Here is a 25,509-nt window from a genome sequence, read left to right on the forward strand (position 1 = left end):
CTATGTGTGATACGGTCTCCATTCATAGAATGGTGGAGGACTATTTCAGAGATAAAATTCTAATAGGCATGTCAGACAGTCCCTTTCAGTACTGACAGGAAAAAGAGGCAATTTGGAGTCCCATACACAAACTGGCTTTGCATTAATTAAGTTGCCCACCCTCCAGTGTGTACTCCAAAAGAGTTTTCAGTGCAGCTGGCAACCTTGTCAGTGATAGGCGTGGGAGGTTACTTCCTCAAAATGTAGAAAAGATGATGTTCATTAAAATGAATTACAAATTCCATAAGGAAGACCTCTACCAACAATTGGATTCCAGCGGGGACGAATTAATATTGTGTGAAGAAGAGGATGTACACACTGATGGGGATGACAAGGACGAGGACGATGACAACTTGTAATGTAAGCCAGTTTGTGTATGGGATCATTTTCATTTCCATGTCCAATGCATGTTGGTAGCTTGTTTTATGGGGGTCCAAACAAACCAATAATTTCAGTCACAATTGGCAGTCCTTGTCGTTGAAATGATTGGTTTGTTAAACTGTGAATGTCCTGTTTCGTATATAACATAATGGTGGGTGGGAGGGCCCAAGGACTATTCCATCTTGCACCTTTTTCCTTTCCATTATGTGCTGGTTGAGTCATTGCTGCCTGACATTTTAAAGTAAGGAGGGGCTCTAGACTGCACACCCTAATAGTAATGAAAGGTGCTATCATGCTGAGATTTCAAAGTGACATATACAAAAAACAGAGTTGCAGATGCACTATGCGATCATTACTGTATACATATAAATTTATAATATAGAATTTCAGAGGTAGTTTGCATATCAATGGCCACTGATACGGGCCTGCCCACCAGCGTCAAGGTCACCTCATTGAGCAGGTCCCTAACACTCTGGGGTTCACATCTGGGATGCAGAGCACCCCAAAAGTCAGCTCAGCCAATGTTATGGTTGGTTAAGGAACCAATGATTTATTTTTAAATTAATTTATTATCAATTTTACACCAATGAATTTCTTTTTATTAATTATTCAGCCAGGGGTTGCACCCAATGAATTGTTTTTCAATTAATTTATTATCAATTTTACAGCCAGGGGCTGCACCAATTATCAACTATCAATTCTTTGATCCTCAAGGGGCTTTGCACAGTCCTCAACTCTATTTATCACTCAGTTTTGAGCAAGTTAGCTGGATGCAACATTTTGGCCCTTTAACAAGATTAAAAAATCTATATTGTGAGCTGTGAGGTGTTCAAAATTGACTGGAAATGAGTGGAAATTTTTTTTATTGAGGTTATTAATACTGTAGGAACAAAAAAACACAGAGGTGAGGTTCTGGCAATACCAATCCAGATACAAAACCAGGGGAGATCCAAAACCAAAACATGGGGGTCTGCGCACATCTCTACTATTAATGGCTTTTTGTTTTACCCTTTTATGTCTATGTACTGCGCCCAAGATGGCTGCCTTGTCTGGTACTTGTGTAGGATGAGTAATGTATGGTTCTGATGGTTATGCAAAGATCGCTTATCTCGCATAGTATTTTTTATCTCCCCATTATGTGTCATCTCTTCCAGGCATTGCATATTTTGATTAGTATAATCCTATGTGGTGCACCTAAAATGGCTGCCTCACCTTGATCCTTATATTCAAGGTGTCAGTATTGTATGCAAACCTAAAACTCTGTATTATGTTCTGTATTTTCCAAAAATATAAACTGCTGTATGTTCATTGTACAATTAATGGAGGAGAATCCCGCACCGAATCACATAAGAGGGATATAACATTATTAACATTGGGTATATTTTAACACCTACAGTATATGTATTGTGTAGGTGCAACCAACTGATTGAAATATGTATACATCAGACTAAAGAAGAAAAAGGAAAGTCTGTATTTGAGTGCACCCTACTGATTTCTTTTTCTTCTTTAGTCTGATTTACGTTCATTGTACCTGCAAAAAGCTCCTGGAGCACAGTATGTTCTCAGGTGGGGGTAGTTTGGTTAATTGTAATGACCATATATTGTGTGCTTTTGTGTATGCATTTGTCTGTGTCACAATGCGCTAGACACCGGCACACACTTACCGGGTCCGGCAGCATTGGTCTGCAGTGGGGCCCCGCGCCCGCTGCTGGACGATGCTCCTTCCCTCCGGCGGCATGGTGCAGGCGGCTGCAGCCCCCTAGAGGTGCATGCGCCGCTTGTAACTAATTTAAAGGTCCAGTACACTTCTTCAATGACATCACAGGAGGAGCCTCATTCAAGCCCTGCCTATAAAAGGAAGTCCCTGGGAGCACTCCTGTGCCAGAGTAAAGGCTCCATTACCTTACTCCAGTGTTCCTGTGTATACTTAGTTACTTGTTCCTGACCTTGGCTTTGTTCGTGACTCCGATTTCGTCTGACCCCTGGTACTGCGTTGATATCTGGTTCTGACCCTGGCTATCCTCTGTGACCTGCATACGTATGCTCCCTGGTACCTTCTTGTCCATTCTGACCCATCCTGTCGACTATGCTGAAGTCTTCTCTGCTCTATCCAGAGTTCACTAGTGCCTGTATAGGGGAACCTATTCTGAGGGCCGCGATCTGTGTGTCAGACTTCTTGCAGGGGTCCCTGGTGAACACCGCTGGCACATTAGACTCCACGCCTCAGAGATAGGCCACACCAATCCCCAAATACGAGTTGCATCCATTATCTATCCGAGAGTTGTGACAGAATACTCTGGCCTAAAGAAACATGGATGCGGCTGGTAATATTTCAGCACGAGACTTGCTTGAGAACCTCCTCTCCAGAGTTGAAAATTATGCAGTGTTTGCAAATGCTGATTCAACAAGTCAGTGTTACTCAGGTCCCTCCAGTACACCCATCTCCACCTTCTATGGTGACTGTTTAGACTGCAGGTGCTTCGGCGTCATTACGGATTCCGAATCCTTCAAAATATGATGGGGATCCTAAAGGCTGTCGAGGATTCCTGAACCAGTGATCAATTCAATTTGAGGTCCAGGTGGAAAATTTTCCTTCCAAAAGGACGAAAGTGGTCTATGTGATCTCGGTATTGTACGGTCAGGCTCTGGCTTGGGCATCTCCGTTATGGGAAATGAATGATCCCCTGGTCAACAACAGTGCTGAGTTTCTGACAGCTTTTCGGAGGGTTTTCGATGAGCCCGGGTGAGTATCCTCCACAGGGTGACTATCCTGCAATTGAAACAAGGCAACCAATCAGCAGGACAGTGGCCCTCATTCAGAGGCGCTTGCAAAATGTAAGCGGTCGCTCTGAATGTGGGCGGCCACTTGTGTTTTGAAGTGTGGCCTCCTGGTCGCTAGCAAAGCTGTGGGTTACCACCCACAGCCTTAGCGATCGACCAGGTTGATGGTCGCGATGGTCAAGACCACTGCGACCATCGGGGCTTGCGACGAGACCATCGGGGCACCATCACGACCATCGGGACTTGCGATGAGACCAACCGCAAGCCCCAGGGAGCTACCTGCTCTGATCGAGCAGGAAGCTCCCCACTGACATCACTGCTGATGTCAGTGCGGCCGCCCACAAAACGGCATGCGTTCCTTAAGAAACGCCTCCATTTGGATGACTTGATCTCCTTGTGTATCCGGGTAGAGAGCATGTGAAAAGGAACAGTCTCGTTGCTTAAACTTCAATCTCGCTCCACGGTTCATGGCTCCAGTTGAGCTCCCAGAAGAGCCCATGCCGATTAGGAAGTCTCGCCTTCCTGCCGCAGAGAGGGAAAGGAGGCTTAAGAATAAACTTTGTCTGTACTGTGGTGAACCAGGTCATCTTCTCTCTGGTTATTCAAACCATCCAGGAAATGAGAAGGCCTAACTGATCGAGGGGTGGTCAGATTACTTGCGTTTTAACACACCACAAAAGACAATATTGCTTCTCACTTTTCCATTGATGCAACTCTAGTTCTGGGAAGTCCTCTGAAGTTGTCAAGGCCTGTTTAGACTCAGGTGCAACTTAATTTCTGCTAAGAAGGTTCAAGAATTAGGAATTTCAAGTGTGTCACAATGAACACCTCTTTGTGTCATTGGCATGGATGGAAATAAACTTCCAACACCTACCATCCACTCTCGAGGAACAGAGATTACCATGCAAGTGGGCGCTCTCCATCGGGAATTGATAGCATTCTATATACTCCCATCAGCTGAAAGTCCAGTCATCCTGAGTATTTCTTGGCTCTGCAAGCATGACTGGAAAGAACCTCAAATCCTGTTATGGGGTTCTCAATGCTATGGGTCATGTTTGTCGACCGTCAAACCTCCACATCGTGTTATCCTGAGTTCGGTCATTTCTCCAGAAGATCCTCTTCCAGCTCCATTCAGGTCTTTCAGGGATGTATTCAGTAAAAAGGATGCTGAAATGCTTCCCGCTCATACGGAGTGGGACTTGTTACCCGGGAAAATGCCTCCTAGTGGAAAAGTCTTCCCTCTTTTGCTTCCTGAGTCGCAAGCAGTGTCAGAATACATTAAAGAGAATCTGAAATGCGGGTTTATCAGGGAGTCCAAATCACTTGCTGGAGCTGGTCTATTTTTCAGCGCCCCAGCTGTTTTCCAAAAATACATGAATCATATCTTCCTATATAAGTACGTAGTTGTAGACCTGGAAGACATCCTAATATTCACTGAAGATGTAATGAGTCATCAACAACATGTATGCGAAGTACTGTCATAACTACGGGCCAACCAGCTTTATTGCAAGCTTGACAAATGCTCCTATGATCAAAAGGAACTAACATTTCTGGGGTACATCATTTCGGGTTCTTGCCATTTCGGGTTAAACTACAGAATGTTCAGGCAGATTACTCACAGTAACAGGTCTATAACTGTCTCATATAAGGTTAGAGTTAAGCAGTAGGTGGAGGGTTACAGTTAGGCTGCAGGGGGAAGGGCTAGTGTTAGGCTGCGGGGTGGTGGGTTAGGGTTAGGCTGCAGGGAGGATGGTTATGGTTAGGCTTCGTGGGGGGGAGAGTTAGGGTTAGGCTGTGGGGGAGGAGAGTTAGGGTGTGGGGGGGAGGGTTAGGCTACAGAAAAGGATTCTGTCAGGATGCCGCTGTCGGTATTCTGACCACCGGCATCCCTACTGTTGGTGGTAATCTAAATGAGTTACATTCTTTTCTTGCATTTGCTGTGTCTAATGATTTGATAACTATGGAGGTATTTACAACTGTATGTAGTGATTACTCAATTGTACCTTTGCTTTGTTAACTCCAGAAAATTCACAAACTTCTTCAAGATCACCCAGGTAGACTTATTATCTTTGCCCGAGGATCTTTATATGAATCTGTGTATATAATTTTGGATGCATATCTCAAACCTTTTATCCAAAATACAGTGTCACATTTGAAGGAAACAACTGATTTATTTCTTACAAGTTATCTATATAGCGCAGACATATTCTGCAGCGCAGATTTGTTATTCACACAAAATCAGGGCCGGCTCGAGGCACGTTCCATGCGTGCGGCCGCACAAGAGCCTGGCTCCAGAAGAATCCCGGCCTCCACCCACCCTCTGGTGTTATTAGCATAAGCGCTAGGGGAGGGGGCGGCGGGGAGGGAAGGGGCAGAGGGGGAGCACAGGACGGCACTGGGTGGTGAGTAATTTAGCACTAGGAATGTGCACCGACCCCCGTGTTTTGGTTTTGGATCTGTATCTCCTTCTAGGTTTTGAATATGGATTTGGTTTTGCAAACCACCCTTAAGTGTTTTGGTTTTGGAATTGGATTTTTTAAAATAAAAAACATAAAACGTTTTAAAAACAGCTAAAATCATGTAATTTTGCTAATTTATGCAATCCAAAACTCGAAATTCGGATTTAAAATCTGAATTCCGAACCGCAAAAAGATTAGAACCGCGACCCGGATTTCCTAAGGTGATTGGAAACGCAACTTGGATTTACCCAGGTTCACGAAATTCGGGTGGATTCAGATTCCTGGAGAACCGAACCGCAAATCTTTACTTAGCCCCGTCCCTGCACAGAATAAACTTACTACAGTAATCTGTCAGAAAATTGTTATTTGTGTAGTGTGGATGTATCCAGTCTCTATACATGCTACCGCATGTTATGGGACTGGATGCTGTAAGACGGCTTTTACTGAACAATTCTTTGTATAAGGGACCACAATTACAGTATTTATTGGAACTCTTAAGTTTGGTACTGACCAAAACTATTTTTTTTACAATGGTCGGTTCTACCTGCAAATAGTCATATGCAAATGGTTTTATGCACTTAGTAGAATAAGATTTCTTTTTTTCTGAACCAGAGATTTCCTCCTATATTTTATTATATTGTCGCTTCATTGACCATTTACTAATTATTTGGAAAGGCACAAAGGTAAGGTTCACAGACATCATTGAAACACAGAATAAGTCATCAAAAGTCTGGTTAAAGTTACCTTTGTGATTGACTATATGTCCATCAAATTTTTGGATGCAACTATAACTTCAACTGATGGTAAATTGTCAGTTCTTCGTTTCTTAAATAACGCATCATTTGAACCGTATTGTTGCCCCAGTGCAGAGACATTATCCACCAAACTTTGGCTTGACATACCAGATTTACATCCGGTGTTATTCTAACTTATATGAATAACTGTTGTACTGTGTGAACATTTTGTACAAGTGATCAGTAAAGCAATATTAACTACACACAGTATCCAGTATTGTTTTTGCCCACAGCACCTCATCATCAGTGCTTAGAAACACATAGAATCCAGTAACTAACAAAATTGACACCACACACAACAGCGGCACACATTGGGAGGGGGGAGCAGAGGCACAGCTGGGGAACTTTTAAGTGCCTCTCCCTAGCCTAGCCAGTCACAGCAGAGGAGGAGAAGGGGGGTGCTGAGGGAGGTCTGGGGGTGGGGCCAATGTGGAGGATGAGTCAAGATAGGAAGCTGAGCTTGTCTGTACTTCTTCAGACTGAGACCCCTACAAGAGGGAGGGAGGGAGGAGGGCAAGCAGCCCCCTGCCCCATGATCCCATCTAAACATAGGTATGATGATCAAAGGACGCCATGTGTCTGTCACATAAATCGTTATAAAATTAATCCAAAACAATTCAATTAGAAGCTTGCAAGCTAATACAACAGGGGTTATCAGTCAGGAAAACATAGCTCATGTTTGCTCTCACCCCATAGAGTACGAGCAAATACTAGCTAGGTTTTCCTTTCATAATTGTGTGCAATTTGCACAGCTACACATTGAATTTTCCCACAAACTCTTCTAATCCACGTGCTAAGTCAAGTGCCAGGTATCATAGGTGTACACAGGAACTTGAGGATGGGTGTGCGTGACATAGCCATGCTCCCACTTTCTGGGGGCAGGCTGGGGACTTGGTGGCCCTAAATTGGAGTGTAACAGGAGGAGAGTGATTTATATCTGCAACATGGTATACTACTGGCTTGTATCCACTATGAGTATGAGTACTGTTAGATCTACCTCGGATATTCTTGACTTTTTGTTGGTCCAAAATACTTTTACATATTTAAAATACATAGCTTTTAATTAATGTGTATATTTAGATGTTTTTAATTATTCTTAATTGGAGTCACAAATTGTTTCTAGTTAGCTAGTGCTCTGAATTTACCCTGGTATGTTATAACTCTAATGCTGTGTACACACTAGACGACATCTAATCCGATCTGGCCAGATCGGATGAGATATCGGGCACATCGTCTAGTGTGTATCCTCAATGTCACTGACGATGCGCGCTCCCGTGCGTCGTCAGTGACATCGTCCATAGGACCTGCATGCAGGACCGACAGGCAACATTGTCACACTTGCAGATGCCAGCTCCGCGCCTAGTGCCGTCGCTTACAAGGTCGGTACACACTAGACATCGTCTAGCGTGTACCGGCCTTAAGTTGTTTGATATGAGAAGGCTCTGAAATACTGTCAAATATCTGCACAGCCTGGGATAGGTGCAGAACAGGGTGACACATTCTTCAGTGCTCAGGCTGCACTTACTAGCTCCTTCCCAGAGATTGCAGTGATTCCTCTCGCTAATTCCTGGGGTCAGGCTCTAATGTGTTCATTCATGTCTGTCCAGGTTTACTCTCTCTTCCTTCACCCAGATGACCTCTGGGCTGTGTGCCGCCAGTCGCAAACCTTGAAGATCCACCCCATCTCTGATTGGCCAGGTGATTAATAGAGCATGTGTGACCAAAGGTGGACAAAACCATTGATGCTCCCCCATCGATAGTTTCATACCATCAAGGTTAACTACCAATGGTACTATCAATGGTGTCCATCGGTGATTAACACACCAATGGATATCCCTATCCTGAGCATGTTCGTTGTGCTGTTAGTCGTGCCAGCTATTGCCCCGCTACTATCAGAGAGGGTGCGCAGACAGGGACTCTGTCAGAGTTCAGCCAGGGATCGGCCGTTCCTTACCGTCCCGCCGGCTTCCTCTGACTTCCCGGGCAGTCGGGCGGCTGGTGCGGTGACGTGGGAGGTGCTGAGCATTCCACCTGATGCTGGTGTCTCAGGCGGCCTGGTGTGCGGGGATCGGAGTTCCTGTCATGGGCGCCGCCATGACACTTCCTTCTCTGACTATCCTTACTTCCCTGACAGTCTGGCCGGTCAGCTGACGCTGTAGACCAATCAGTGGGCTTCCAGGTGTATATATCCGGCTCCTGTGTATCAGGTAGTTGCCTGAACAACCATTGTCGCTGCTATTGTTACTAGTGGTCTCTCCTTCCAGGTTCCCTTGCTTCCAGTGATCTATTCCTGTGTGTAGCTATATCATCCATCTCACCAGTGCTTTACCATCACAGCCTGTGTGCAGCTATATCATTCATCTCATCAGTGCTTTACCATCTCAGCCTGTGAGCAGCTATATCATTCATCTCATCGGTGCTTTACCATCTCAGCCTGTGTACAGCAATATCATTCATCTCACCAGTGCTTTACCACCTCAGCCTGTGTGCAGCTATATCATTCATCTCATCAGTGCGTTACCACCTTGCCTGTGTGCAGTATACCTCCATTCCACCAGTGTGTTACCACCGCCACCTGTGTGCAGTATACTATCCATTTCACCAGTGCTTTACCATCACAGCCTGTGTAGTTATACGTACCCACCTCTCCAGCGTCAAAATCTCTGGCTGGCTCCAGTACCACTACCCACCTCGTTACTGGACTCTGTGGTCCCTACCTAAGTGTTACAGTATTGCACCCTGGTGCACTCTTTCTAACCGGCAACCCGGTAGAGTGTGTCCGCAGTACACACTTCCTTGTACATCAAGTACAGTGTCCCTACGTGCCCCTTACTGGCCACGAGTGTTCATCTCTCCTTTTTCCTGCAGGCTTTGGTCACCTAGTCAAAGGACCGTGACCTGCTTACGAGGTGCAGCTCAAGCCCATATCCCGATTGGTGGGGTCACTGGCGAACACCATATCGTGGGTTAGATTCCGCACCTTTGACTAGGTCTCACCAACGACCAAGACCCGTGGATGCGGAGGTCGTACATTCAGGCCCCTCGCCTCCGTTTCCTCCCGCAGCCTCAGGCCTCAGCTTCCAGAAAACCGCCTCCCAGAGTGACAGACTAATTCAGAAATGTATGCTGTTCTGATTTTTATGCAGTTGAGTGATTATCAGTGAACTGTGCAAGCGCTCTCTGCGATCCTGCATGCATATCTTCAAGGATTACAGTGTGATTGACAGAAAGGCACCATTTGGGGGATAAAATGGGGGAGTGGCCAGTAAAACACAGACTGTGGTCAGGGTGGTTTTGGGGGCAGGGCACAACAGGCGTCTGCTATTCCCTACCTTGTACATAAGTTGGCTTCAACGTCTCAGCCCAGGCGCTAATGCTGAGTGACCATAGGGTTACTCACATGGCCAATTATTGGAGTACTTTCGTATAGGCTGCGAATGTGTACGCAGTGGTGGAGCTGTTTGTGATTGCTCCAGGCTGCATCTCAGTACTGTTAGGAGAGGGTACTGTTTTACAAACAAACGCTCCTCCACAGCATACGATATCGCAGCTGCAATTGCAACACTGTACATCTCTGAATCAGGCCCACAGTTCGGCCTAACTTGGCACTTGCCCATTACCCCTGCTATGATGCCATGACCCCAGTGCCAGGTACACAGCCAGGATCAATGTCTGCTGATTGGTAAGTGCAGTGGGTATGATTGGAGCTGCCTAAGGAGTGTGTACACAACCTGCACACCCGTGCGCATGCCTATGCCACATAGTTTGTCTTTTACCAGCATGTCCCCACTTTTTGTTTTGATTGGTCTTTTAGTGTTTATAGATATTACAAAGGATGTTTGTACCTGCAGGGATAAAACAAAATGTAGATTTTTTAAAATTAAGATTTATATTATTTTGCTATTGTAGAAATCATAAGTACAGTATGCCACATTCTGCTTATTTAACTCTCAGTTATAACCACGATCCTATAAGAGAGCATCTGTCAATGGTACTGGATATACTCCAAAAACTAGCTGCCAATACAAAGTCATTTAATAACAATTTGACACACCGCTCTGTGCAACTGTCTCACTGTCTTATGGCTAGGTAGTTTTTATCTGTTTGGATTTTCAGATTTCCCTACAATCATTTTTAAATAATAGCTTCACCCAAAAGACAGAGTAGACTTACTTTACAAGCCCAGTAGTACCATAATGATTGTATGCCTGTAATAGTGCCACATTAGCTATATGCTCTAGATAAGTAATAGGCAAGTTAGTACAATTCAGGGATCACATGGCCGGCTCTCTAACCTTTAAAAGGGCCACACATTACCCTTAAGCTCAGTAACAAGTTAAAACAATGCATTTAATCAAGGAAAGAATTACCGTATATACTCGAGTATAAGTCGACCCGAATATAAGCCGAGGTACCTACTTTTACCCAAAAAAACTGGGAAAACTTACTGACTCGAGTATAAGCCTAGTGTGGGAAATGGCAGCAGCTGGTAGTGCCCCCAGTAGTAATTCCCCCTGGTTGTGCCCCCAGTAGTAATCCCTCCTGGTAGTGCCCCCTGTGGTAATCCCCCCTTTCAGTGCCTCCAGTAGTAATCACCCCCTGGTAGTACCCCCAGTAGTAATCCCCCCTATTAGTGCCCCCTGTAGTAATCCCCCTCTGGTAGTGCCCCCTGTAGTAATCCTCCCCTGGTAGTTCCCCCAGTGGTAATCCCCCCTTTTAGTGCCCCCTGTAGTAATCCCCCCTTTTAGTGCCCCCTGTAGTAATCGCCCCCTGATAATGCCCCTTGGTAGTGCCCCCTGTAGTAATCGCCCCCTGGTAGTGCCCCCTGATAATGCCCCCTGGTAGTGCCCCCTGTAGTCATCGCCCCCTGGTAGTGCCCCCTGTAGTCCCCACCCCCAAGTAGAGAGAGACGTGAAAAGAATAAAAAAAAAATAAACACTTACCTTAAACTCCCGCTCCTGGTCCCGCCGCTGTCCGCTCCTCCGGCCGCTTTGCATGGGAGAGACGTCGTCATGACGACGTGTCTCCCATCACCCACTGCGGGAGCCGGAAGATGGCTCCCGCAGTGGGAGCAGCAGCAGCCGCTGAGAGTCTGACAGACTCTCAGCGGCTGCTGATTACACCAAACACGCAGCTGCCAGCTCCGGCGGCTGTGTGTTTGGCAGTGTGTAGCGCTGACCGAACTCCGTCCGGTCAGCGCTACACTTGACTCGAGTATAAGCCGAGGGGGTACTTTTTCACCACATTTTTTGTGCTGAAAAACTCGGCTTATACTCGAGTATATACGGTATGTATCTTTAAACATATCAGCCGGCATTTTAAACAAGTATTATAAGCTATAACAAACAAATCTGACAATAGGGCAGGAAGGAGCTGGGGCCACATGTGAAGGCATAGATGTCCCCAGAGAACCATAGGGCTGCCTAGTGCTCATCACTGCTCTAAGGGCCTGATTCAGAGATGGACAGCTTTGCAGAGCCCCACACAAGCGACTGTGCAATTCCGTCCATCTCAGATGCAAATGCAGAAGAAGGTGTCAAACATCTCCTTACTGCATTTGCGATTCCAGCACTGCCCCGACGTCAGATGGTGGGATCACCATTGTGACCTGTGGTCGCGATGGTTTTTCCTTTGGTCAGGCTGTGGGATCTGACTGGCTGCTGGTCACTTAAGAGGCCAGGAATCTGCATCCACCAACGCAGTCCCTAGCTTCGTCCCTCCCGGAAAATATGGGTGACACACCCCTGTTTCCGGGAACGGTGGCCAGGGGCGCTGAGAAGGGGGGGGAGGGTACAAATTACCGCCCCCTCTCCCTTCTACATCACAGCAGCCCAGCATACGCTGCTGTGTGCTGGACTGCAGTGGGAGACTGCTCGCAGCAGCTGGAGCAGTCTCCTATGCCTATGGGGGGAGCCAACATGCTGATCACGCCCCCCATTGGCTGTGCGCCGGGCTGAGGGGCTCACAGCGCCCCCATCCCAGCATGCAGTGCTGCTAAAATGTTTTCTTTCTGTGTCTTTTTCCTAAGGGGGCGTGGCTATGCCTCCTGCGATTAGGCCACGCCCCCTGTCACCCGGGCCCGGCTCGGCTCTTGGCGGCCCTGACGGTGACCATACACGCCCGCACTCCACCCCCCACATGCTGTGGCTTGGGGGGTGGCTGAGAGCAAGATCGTAGGACCCATTCTGCACATGCGTAGAACGGGTCCTGCCCTCAACATCGGAGATATACGTTAATAATCGTATTGACGTACATTTCTGAATTAGGTCTTAAATGTTCATCTGTTTCATGCAGGCCAAGTGAATTTCAGTGATGATCCCCCTATGACCTCTCCACTTCCCATTTAAATGATACTGTAGCTCCAATTCAAACAAAATCTCATAGATTGGATAGATTTATCAATTACAGAATATGTATAGGTAATGAAGAATACATACAGCATTCAGAACAGAAGAGGAATTTAGCATTTCCACAGGTAAAATATGCCAACATTGTCAAAAATAGTTCTACGGCGCAATCTTAAGTCGTGGGAGTGACCTTGGAAATCTGGGACAGCTGCCTAATGTGTGGAGAACTAAGGGGTGACTGTAGGGATTGTGGAGACACATTATTCAAGGACAAGGTTATGCAAATGTTTTAAACTGACACTAGACAGTAAACATTATCTTGGTGCCAAGTGCAAAACCAGAATAAAGCTGTAATAGGTTCTTATCCTTACTGTATACGGCATGATTATGGCAGTTTAGTTAAACTTATAATCACTTCACTTTTTGTTCCACATTGTCAAACTTTGTGTATGTTGCCAGGTCAAAAGCCAGTAACTGTCTGCTGCAGACACATCCCCAAAGCATCAGTTCTGTGATTATTCCCTCCAAGCTGCCAGGCATGACGTACACAGCAGACGAACAATGTCAGATTTTGTTTGGACCCACGGCTTCTTTTTGTCAAGAAATGCAGGTACAGTACATAAAATGTCTGTAAAGACTTTCTATAAAACATATGCTCAGCTAATAATTTACTCCAGGGATGATAAATCTACTATGAAATTAGTTTGTGTTTTTATTGCGTTGATGTCATGTAGTTTATTTTTTTAAGCAAAAACAGACCAACATTCAAGGATTATTAAAAGCTGTATCTAAATGAGAATATCAAGATCTTTTTTTTTTCTACGACAGCAAGAGCAAAACCTAATCGAATCCTGTAATACTGTATGAAAAATGTTACAAGCTTTGGGGGGGTTTACACGACCTTGTTCCCCCATTGTGGAGGATTGTTAGTGATGTATGGCACAGCTAATTGGAATGCAAAACCAGCAGCAGAGCAGTGATTGTAATAACATTACTAATAAACGGGTCTGAGTATTGCAGCACAGAGTTTGTTCTACCTACGAGTCCTTTATACTACAACTGCAGCAAAACACACACTCAATGACCACGAAACACGCGCGTCTGGCTAACCACTCCCTGTTACCACCCAGAAATGCCATTGAAATGACCTCTCTCTGCGTCCAAATTTTTACTACGCCTTTCAGCGGTACGCATGCGCTCAGATGCATGCGGAGACTGAAAACATCGACCAATTGCGCCTAACATCGCCACTGCGTCTCCCTCTGAATCAGGCCCTGTGCCTGATGCAGAGCTGGACAGAAATTCGGCGAACAGTAGGTGCTCCATATTATGTGCATGGTTATGATTGTGGCTATTTGCCCATATTCAGAGCTGTACACGCCCTGCATTTCCCCCACCTCCTACGTGTACGCTTGGTTTCCTACCAATCATCATCAGTGCACACCTGCACCAGCCCTATATTACACCTGGAAACAGCTCTATCTATGCTTATGCCCAACTCTGTATAGCGCACAGTTGCATCTATGCACTCTCATTCAGCTTTATGTGCATGAGTACACCCCATTACAGCTCAGTTATCCCTCTTTAGGCATAAGTGTAGATGAGTATGAATCTGTGTTACCCAAACTTGCGTGTGCCCAGTTCTGGAACTTGTGTAGAATGAACACACGCAAGATGTTCTCCATAAAAAGATGTACGTACAACTCCGTATCAGGCCCTCTGTTCTTAGATTCTGATTACAACAACAGGGATTTTATAAACAGCTCCCTCCAACACTGATATAATATGGTACTTTGTTGTTGCAGCAGAAGCCTTGCACTGACAAATCACACCATGTCATCTATAACCTAATGAATTGCATTTATTGCAGATGAATACTGCACAGTATGTCCCATATCATACCTAGAGTTCAACATAATGAATGCTACTGTACAATGTCTCAGCATGGTGCCAGAGTGCTTTCCATGTATGGTGACTCACTCAGTACTCATCCTCTGCATTTCATGGAAATTGTGAGATGCCAGAAATTAACATCAGAAATGAAAACAAATTGCCAGGACAATGTTAGATCACAGCTGAGATGAAATTCTGATATTAGGCATAGAGTCATTGCATAGATAATTACCTCCCAATCCTCACGTGGCATATTTTTGGCACACAGTTGTGATCTTGGCATGACCTCTTAGAATGTCTCTGATTCTTTGTGATTGGTTTCCATGTACTATCTGTGCATGGGACATGCTTGCCAACTCTCCCTGATTGTCAGGGAGGCTCCCTGAAATAGTAGCAATCTCCATGTCTCCCTGAATAGTCTGGCAATCTCCCTGATTGCAGCTTACCCCCATTATGTAGCTGTTACATAAAAAAACCCCAGATATATACATTCAAATGGAACCATTAATATTATTTCCCTGCATTGGTTATAAAGCCCAATGATCCCTATGGCTACATATAGTGTGTTTTCATCAACAAGTAGACATTATAAACTGCTTTGGGGCTCATTTACATTTGGATGTATAAGTCAATTTTATGGCACGCCGCCCAGATGTAGCAGTACACGTCCACTGTAACACATGCTCATAGGTGCTGCTTTCACTATCTCCCCGAAATGCTTTTTCAAAAGTAGGCAAGTATGGCATGTGATAATTAGACAATTCATTTGGTATATCAGCACAGGCAACTGCTATTAACCTCAACATACAAGGGGTATTTGACTTGGGGCCATTACTAACAAAGTCAGACAAACATGTCATATCGTATTGGGAACTATACATGGTACAATCATTGTGTAACAGGGTATAAAACTAAAGCAATGTACTGTACTTCTTTCAGTGTGTTGAAAATAACAACTCAATAGTTTATTATCTGCTAGATAAAGTGTCTTACAGTATGGAAATGTTCTAATTCATAGAAGATATGTCATCTAATGAGCCTTACTTCTCTTCTTATTTTTTCATTTCTCTTCAACAACCATTTAAAATGTAAATAACCGAAAGACTGCATACTGTACATGTGCTGTTCTGTAAGTGAGCGGATTTTATTTTGAACAAAATGAAGGCATTATTAGAGCAATTACTTATTAGTTGACATACAGTATGACTAATCACAGAAAGTAGATGCATGCATCTCACGGGAGACTTACAGGGGTATTCAATATGGGAGCAAAAAGTCCGTGCTGGACTTTTCGCTCCACATCGGAGATTTTCCAGGGATAAAGTATTGGGCGCGTGCCCGCTTTATCCCTGTATTCAATATAAAAGCTACGAAAAGGGGAACCTGCGAAGTGGGATCTGCGAAAAAAAACAAAATTTTCCTGGAATAATTTGTAGGACCCCCCTAAAGCTGTAAAAACATGGGGGATCACTATGGGTACCCCCGTTTTAGCCTGCAAATGAAAGTCGGGGTTTTAAGTAGCAGCTGCAGGTGTTTTTTTCCCGACATTGAAGAAGTGATGCAGAAGAGCACTTAGGTTTTTTTTGTTTTTTTTTAAGTGGTCCCATCAAATTTGGGGTACATGAAAATAGGTTCTAGCATATTTTTAAGTCCCTAAAGTCTTTATTTAAAAAATCTGCAAATATGCACCAGCCGCTAACAACCTATTCTAGAAAACACCTGCCGCATACTTGCAGAATAGCCCTGAACCTAGTTCCCTATTTTTAAACACTTTTTTCAATTTATTTTTTTTCACCCCAAATTTTAAAAAAATTTTTTGGGGTGTCCCTATTTTTTTTAAAAACTTTTTTTGACACAGTTTATTTTAAAATGACATTCCCAGGGATGCAGGCTATTTTTTTTAAGCCTGCAATCCTAAACCCCAATTCTGCACTTTTTTTCGCCACCTATTCAGTGGTAAAAAGTTATCCCCGTTTTTTTTCAAAGACTTTTCGAACCTGCGGAAAGTCTTTGAAATAGAATACAGTGTAAAAGTCAAACCGGCGAAAATGACGTCATCCGAGCAAAAACATTGCAGAAATTGAGTTTTTGCTCCATATTGAATACCCCTATTTGTCTATTAGTCTGTACACAGCAAAAGGTCTGGATATGTTTTCTTTGTGTTATAGGGGAACATGCACACAGCTATATGGGGCTATTTCACAAGCTCCAAAAAGCCTATACATAGCCTGCCGAAGGGAGGGGATGCAGTCAGGATGCTGGTGGATGGGATCCTGGATGTCAGGATACCGATGCCGGAATCCCGACACCCGTCAGAATTCGATGCTACCGTCTCGAAGGGGGAGAGGGTAGGACTACCTACCGGCCCCTGTTGCGATTCTGAACAATGGGGTGCTGCTGATGGTCTTATGACCGCCGCCATCCCGACCGCCTGTAACTCGTATGTATTCCAAAGGGAGATCTTCTGATTCCTCCCCAGTAAAACAGACACTCATCCCCTCTCTCCTTTCCCTGAAAGTCTGTATGCTCATGTAATAGCCATCACTATACTGTACTGAAACTCTTCACCAGGACAGCATCTTATTGATTGAGCTGTCCTGACTGCAGTTTCTTGAAAAATGTCCCTGAATTAGCACAGGGCAAGACTAACAATGGGGTGAATGGGACTACAGCACCATGCCTCCATATAAAAATAGTCCCATCCTCATGACTACCAGATGTCAGCCATAAATCATACGTATTAAAATTGTATTTCAATGTTTCTCACAAATGATGCAATTTTTCTACTTTGAGAGAGATATTGGATACCACAATCAAAATGAACCTTTAATTTATATTTAGTAGAAGTTCAGATCAAACAGTGTATAATATTCAGTTCATCAAAATTATAAGGGTCAACCCCGCACAACACCATCAGAAGGCAACAGTGCCCCTTGTGCCAGCCCACCCCCTAAACTCATCACACAGGGGGCAGGGATGCCGGCTCTGGGAAGTAGAGCACTGCCCTAAGTACAACAGGCTGCAGTGTGCCTGCAGGTCTGCTATTGGCTCCAGGATGCCATTCCAGGCACCCTAAAGGCCACATGCAGGTGCTGTGGGGTAGCAACGGTGCCACCCCCAGGGCGCTGCACCCTGTGCAACAGCACGAGTATCGCACCCCTAGGTACAGCCCTGACCCCACAATAGCCAAATGTTTACAATGATGTACAATGAATCATACTACCATATAATTAGATATAGAAGGAAGTCTTAATTCAAAAATCTATAGGGTAGGAAAAGGGGTATATCAACTCATTAAATCCCACAAAGCACAGCTCCAAAGGGATTACACAGTACAGATGTTTAAGAAAATATAATATGGGCCCTAATGTATAATATCACATAGTGGCTTTAGGTGATTATAAATGAACTAAAAATGAATAACACACCAAAGTTTCATGAGATTTTGTCTGGGTCAACCACTCGCCAGACATCACTCCTTATACTGTACCTCTTTTCCTACCCTTTGTTTGTATCATTTCAGACCTTTTTGTAAGTCAGTTTAGTTGGTGTTGTGATTTATTTTACAACATTTTCCCATTCGGCTACAATGAGTTTGATATATATTATTGTCTTTCATGAGTAAATATGACATACTCTTCATTATTATATGTGATATATATTTTTTCTCTATGCTGTATACAGTAGTGTGCCCACTTAAAAGTATTCCATGTGGACTTTTCTTGGGGGAAACACCAAGTATTTAGAATTTTCAAGCCATGCAGGAGAAAGCTATAACGTTTATGGTAAGGCAAAAAATGAGGGTTGATTTCTGGGGTGTATCACAGAAACAGGGTCAAAACGCATTACAAATGTTGTTTTTGTATTTGAATTCCCACCAAGTCCAAACAAACTGTTTTCTTAACTCTGTGCTGATGACAGTGCTCTGGCATACTGTGCTGTACAGATCTTTTATACGCAGTGAGGGACATGCAGAGGACTATCACACTTTCCATAAGCTGAGCACACAGCTGGGATAGATAAAATAAGGAAAAGACAGATATCAAGAAACTTGTAAGTGAGCACCGGGTGTAATATTGTAAATATACTTGTGTCTGCTCTTAAAGAAAGGTTTATAGCTCCAGCTAGAAAATGGAATCAAAACGTTGTCAGGAATGGCCATATTATTTGAAATGTCCAAATGCCTATGATTACTCTGTGATACATACAAGATTATGTTCTACAGATGTGTTGACTTCAGTGCAGAAAAGGTAACATCTGGTTTAATGTAATTTCTTAACACAAACATTTTTTTAAAGTGCAATCTTGGAACACCATTTGAATAACACAGTCTGTTAAGTCCTCATAGGAATCAGATTTATGCAATTGAACAGTATAAAATTGTGTAAAAAAATTGGACAACTAGATTGTGACAGGAAGTTTAGCAGTTTCTGCGGTAGGGTCAGGTCAACCACAACTGTGTGGATGGTTCCGATGTTACTCGATGTTACCGATGTTTTCGCTAACTTGTGGATGCATGTCATGGGAAGTGGGTGGCTCTATACAGTGGTGGGCGTCTTGGTATACAGCTGCGGTTGCCGTGCAATTGCATTCATTAGCATATTTTTGCAGCAAACGGGGTGCATGCGAACGCAGCCATGCGAACCAACCTGAATCAGACCCTTAGTGCAGAACTACCGTAAAACATTAGAAGCACATGGCACCAACAAATCTCCTTTCATCTGCTACAGTACAGCTACTCTGGTGCATTGGTGACTGGGCTACACCTCCTGACAGTTATACACTGGCGGGACAAAGGGGGAGATGTAGCTAATCTTCTAAAAAGTGGAGAAGTTTCCCATAGCACCCAATCAGCTTCTGCAAAGTCCTGACTGTGAGAGACAGAAAGAAAGTTACTTTAATTAGATGTTTACCAGATGTGGGAATGTATACATATGAATCATTGAATATACAGTATATGCTACATATGATATTTAGGGCCCCATATACCAACGAGACACAACCCCATTAGCACTCTCTAAAGGGGTTATATCAGTGATTCCCAAACTTTTTTTAATCACGGAGCCCTAGAGTATCAGCATATTTTCACGGCACCCCTAGGCCAAAAACTTCTTATTGAGAAATTCAGAAAAAAATATTCAATTGAGTAAATTGTGCTTATATGTCATCCTAAGGTTCAGTAATGGGGTAGTGGACAGGGTTGTGCTTCTGTTTGTACACATATGTTTGATAGGCAAAACCAGTGCTTGTGGCCAATCTTACTGATCATAAATAATAAAATTTGATCCCAGACCACCAACCCGAGGCACCCCTGCAAGTGCCCTGAGGCACCCCAGGGTGCCTCGGAACCCAGTTTGGGAACCACTGTGTTATATAATCCTATAGTATCTAACAAACAGCAGTAAACTAAGAATGGGGACTCAACAATATGCTTTCCGGCTTCAGCGAAGCCTTCCAGAAATTGCAGAGTCCCAGCAGAGTTGAAGTGTTATGCGCATGCACAAAATGGTCATCAGTTGCTGGCAGCAGTGGCAAACGCAGGATTTCCAGAGGGGGGTTTCCAAAGTCTTAATTTTAGAGCCAGTGTGGCCTGTCAAAGAAAAGGGCAGAACTAGTACTTAACCAGCTTTAATAAGCGTCATACAAAGTGTATTGTGTGTCATAATTCCTGCATATACAGGACCAGTGATCACAGTAAGCCATTAGATGCGCCAGTAGGCCATCCTTCCTGAGCTGAACGTATTTATTTTAAATGTGGGCACCATTCCAGACTATTGGAGCAAGTCCGGGAGCCTGGAGGAGCAGCAGAAGAACCTAGCACTGCCCTGGACATGCTGTATATGTACATATTGGGCTCTATAGCAGTGCATCTCTAACAGTGCACGTTTTCCAGATCTTCTAGTTGGTGCACAGGTTATTTATTACTGGCTGATACATGTTAAAAGATCCACAGGTAGTGCTAATTATTTCATTTGTGATACTGAGAAGAACATGCAGCACAAGTAACAGTCTATTATATTACTATTTCTATTGTGGTCATGGTGTGGGATGGGGAGGGGGGTTTCCAGGCAGACGGAAACCTCCCCTGCGTTTGCCTATGCGCAGCACTAGGCTGTCAGCAACAGAAAGCAGGATGCCACCTTGTAGGAGGTCGCTTAACCTTGCCGGAGAGGTAAGTAATGTTAAATATCAGTGGCATATTTCTTAGTACCACTGTGATACTGAACGTAGGCTAATGTGAGTATCTTCCTGTGTATACTGGCTATCTGTGCATCCATATGCAGAAGGCTAGCCTAGAGGCTGGTCTAGAGCAGGGGCTAAAGTGGGCCAGAATGGGGCAGAACTGCGTTCCGTCAGTTCTATTTGGAGACGGATCCAGTTCCACCTGCTCCAGCCCACCTTACCCGGCCAGTCAACCCTGTGCCTCAGGGAGTTGCCGGGCGCCCGCTGAGATTTTGTTACCAGTGGGCACAAGGCTCCTTCCCTGCAGTGGCAGCAGTAGGCTGGAGTTCACTCCTGGGCTCCGGCTTCCGGGTCCTGTAGTTGGCACTTTAAGAGCGACATCATTACGTCTCTCCCATAGTTCTGTGGAGCAGCCAGTCAGATGGCAGTGGACGCAAGAGTGGGGCTTACTGTTTTTTTTGTGTAAGGGGCACTACTATTGGGGGCATTACTACTGGGTGCATTACTATTGGGGGCACTACTACTGGGGGAATTACTACTGGGGGCACTAGGGAGCATTGTGATGATATTAAAATTGAACCTCTATACACACCTTCCTATACCTTCTAATATCCTGCCTATACCTTCTAAGGATGATGCTAATTTGCGTACACAGTCATACAGTAAATAAAGACTTAGACCTGGAATCTGTGGTTCCAAAGCACAAGTATTATTCAAGTAATTATTCAAGTAAAAGTACAGTCAGTTACACGCAATTGATCCAGACACAATTTAGGCGCAAAGGAATTATACAGACCCAAGTACAGTATACATACGCAGCGCTTCCGGTACCAGATGTTAGGCATCAGCAAGAAACACCTCAGTCAGCATTCAGCAAGAAGACTAAAGACCCAGGGTTGGAGCACACATATTTATGCTCCCCAGGAATAGGCAAAACAATAGAGACGTTTGTTGCTGATGCTATTGGTTCCCATGGGGAATCCATCTGTTACGGAGCATTTAACAGGCTGGTTCAAATAGACTCACCCAGCCTCTAACAACTGGGGGTCTCTCCCTTCCCGCCCCCTGTAACATCCTAACAGTTAATACATTTTTGTTGCTTGAAGTCTCTGCGGTCCATAACTCGAGAATGCATGATGCGATCTCCCCACCGATATCACCGGAATACTGTGGAAAGAGTACGCATCAGTACAAAACCAAACACGGCTTTCTTAGCATGTATAAAACCTTAGTTACCAATTATCTTTATTTCACAGCATTTACATTAACTGAACGAACTTAGGGCCTGATTCAGAGCCGTTCGCTATTTGCGGTCGTTCGTTCTAAAACAAGGGGTGGCTATTCAAATGATCAGTTCGCAAATTGCAGTCTGTTCACACCTCTAAGTCTGAATGAGCGAGCAAAACATACGCTCGTTTATTTGTTAAAAACGCCCCCTGGCCGCACGCACCATACGTCATGTCCGCTATTTATTAGATTAATCGAGTACATCGACCAGCGTATGAACTGCTCGCTATTCTTGTGGTTGGTTTTTGCTACCACAATCATGCGAGCAGTTCTGACTATAAAATAACCCAGTGACATGGTCAATGACACTGCTGTATTAATTATGCACACCCATAAAACGCCCGTTTTGACCTTTAAGCACGCCTGCGTTCGGATCTCCACTCCCCATTTTCAAGCACCTTCCCCTGTTACCACCCACATACGCCTCATTCTGTCACTCAAAATAGCAGGCATTCGCTATATTGCGAGCACATGAATTTCGGCCGCACTGACTGGTTCGCGCATGCGTATAACGATCCGTACGCATACGCAGATGTGCGAACATCGCTCGGAACGAGCGTACTGCCGCTAGCGAGTGGCTCTGAATGAGGGCCTTAAATCTTATACCTTAACGCTAATGGAACCTTGTAAGTGAATATGTAATGTGTGAGTGTACGGGGTTTGATATGAAGACGCTAGTTAACTGGGGACAGATGCGTGCGCATTTAGCTACTAAACGGTGTTTTCATTCGGGGTCTTAAGCATAATGTGTGTATGTGAAATGGTGAAAGATACAATCGCATGATGCTAATAATTGTGCATTCGCTACTGGGCGTCATGTTAGCAGCTCAATTGTGCGTAATGTGCGGTGTTTATGCATGAGATTCCATCTATGATGGACTTAACATATTTATATATATATATATATATACATATACATACACACACACACACCCACACATATCATTCCTCACTCACAGTTTCAGACTGCAATGCAAATGTGTTACCTCCAGCTGTGAAGCTAGGGCCATTCTGTCTGGGTGTGAAACTAAAACCTGTTTAGGATTCAGACAAATCCAATTGTGTAGATCAATGCCTGGATTATATTACAATTGCCACAACTATACTTGTCTGCATACAGGGATTCCCAATTTGTATGTAGAACACTCACAGTTTCTGGTGCATTGTCTATTCTATTTACTTTTTCGCATGAGGCTGTTCTTCTAGTTCCCCTTGGTAGATTATGAAAACATTGCCATCTGTTCTTAGCTCGTGAGTTGTAACTTAAAGTGACGCTGGTCGCAAAATGGCGTCTTGCAGATTCTTGTTTCTAAAATGGAGTCTAGCTGCCATTCGCAAGATGGCTTCGCGCACGCTTCAATTTTAAACTGATCTTGTCTCAGCCAATTATCCAGCTTTGACAATCCACCCTTTGATAGAGAACAACATGCTATCACAATCTGCTATTAGAATTTAATTTAGGCTTACATTTACATATTATTTAGTGTTATTGTGGGATGGCACAAGGTGGTTCTTAATCCATCAATAATGTGTCTCTGGATGGGGACATAAAACTACTATTATACGCACACCGCGGATCTTGTAAGATCATGTGAAAGGTGTAGGAATGCACCAGTCTTATAAAAGCAGTCTTGAAGGGGAATTTAGACTTTACATTATCTGAGGTGTTTTAAAAATAAAATTTCAATAATACATTTTATGCATGGCTAAATATAATACATTAAACGATGGTGTTTCCTAGCTCAGGGTTGTAATGCAGTTCTGCATTTACCTCGGTATTCATACTGGCCACCATCATAATTTAGTTCTTTCGTTTTACTCTATTTTTACATTTTCCACACTTCAACACAATAGGAACACACCGGACACATATGCCAATTATTATGATGACAATCAGTATAAGGATCAAGAATTTGCCTATGCTGGCGATCACTTCCTGGACCCATTCCCCTAGACCTGAGAACCATTTCACTGGGTTCAGCCATGAAACCCATCCATCTATCTTTTCTCCTACTTCAGCCACTGAAGCGTTCTGGTTCTTACGAAACTCCCATTTTAGCTGCAGAATTTCATCCATCCTCCGGTCTATCACCTCCTTAGGGTTGCTGGTATCATTGGTGACATAGGTGCAACATTTTACTCCAAATTGGGTGACTAAAATTACGCAATTCCCTCCAGTAACAGCAGTTAAATAATTCAACACTAGCCTGTGTTGCACCAGTTCTTTCTTGTACGCTTGCAATTCTCTCCCTGTATACCTGAATGTGTCATCGTACATCTCGGTGATATTATCTATCAATTTAGCAAGTTCCTGAATATATCTAAAATTTAATGTACCCCGAGCAATCCTGGTGGGATCCAATGCGACTAAAACTTGAAAGCCAGTTGTCTCACTGATTAACTGAGTGGCTTTATGTATGTCACCAGGTATCATATTTATTTTGCCTCTGTGTTCATATTGCGTGTGAAGATATGGTGATGGTGTGTTTTCATGTATACCAAGCATTTCAACATGTGTGAGGGTCATAACTTCTGGAAGTATTCTTCCCAAGTAACATAACAATTACAATACTAAAATTGGTCAGACACTCCCCTGATTGGCATTGCACTCCTCCTGACTCCACTCCAACAGTACTGCCATCAGCTCCCATTTCCTCAATCAGTCCTCCATCACAGACACTGACTATCCTCAGACAGATCATCACGACAAAAACGCTGGGAAAAAAAGAACTAGGATGACCACAGCAGACCACTCCATTGCTGGAAGCACTGATCTACACATTTCTTTAGCTCAGATATCTCACCATCACCTTTTTAATCCTTCCGGCATAAGCTCGCAATCGACAGGTCCACGTTATCGGCCTTGTCTCCACCTTGTATCTCCACCGGTTGGTTAACCTCCCTATAGTGAGTGGAATGGACCCACGTATCTTCCTCGGCCACCCTTTGAGGATGTTGTATCGTCAGATACGGACCTTTCCACTGATCAGTCAAACAACCTGAGCTAAAAAAAAATTTGGATCATAACAAATTCTCCAGGTTTGACATCATGACAGCTTGCATTAAATATGTTAGTTAATAACACTTTCAATTTCTGTTATTCGCATTCATCTTCGTGAGACCCTGCACAGTAACCTCATTATCATATTTTCACATGAGGCTGCCTGTTTGATCAGTATCTCCAAGGGGGGGCAAATAAAGGAAAAGACAGTCTGGGATAATCTTAGTGTTGTTACCCATCACATTACACATGTTCTTGGAAACGTCACCTGTAAAATAAGTCCCCCCCATCATTTTTAATAATTCTAGGGATATAGGGCCTCATTCAGAGGCGGTCGGAGGATG

General features: G+C 44.1%; 1 protein-coding gene across 1 annotated transcript in view; it reads left to right on the forward strand.

Annotated features, from left to right (window-relative positions):
• The window catches only part of ADAMTS19 (ADAM metallopeptidase with thrombospondin type 1 motif 19), a 266,057-nt gene that overhangs the window by 154,866 nt on the left and 85,682 nt on the right, over positions 1–25,509 (forward strand). The window contains exon 10 of the mRNA XM_088475170.1: positions 13,261–13,411. Within this exon, the coding sequence (XP_088331296.1) occupies positions 13,261–13,411 (151 nt within the window). The remainder of the gene's footprint in view (positions 1–13,260; positions 13,412–25,509) is intronic.

The sequence above is a fragment of the Taudactylus pleione genome, unplaced genomic scaffold (assembly GCF_031769625.1).
Source record: "Taudactylus pleione unplaced genomic scaffold, aTauple2 ptg000162l, whole genome shotgun sequence".
NCBI lineage: Eukaryota > Metazoa > Chordata > Amphibia > Anura > Myobatrachidae > Taudactylus > Taudactylus pleione.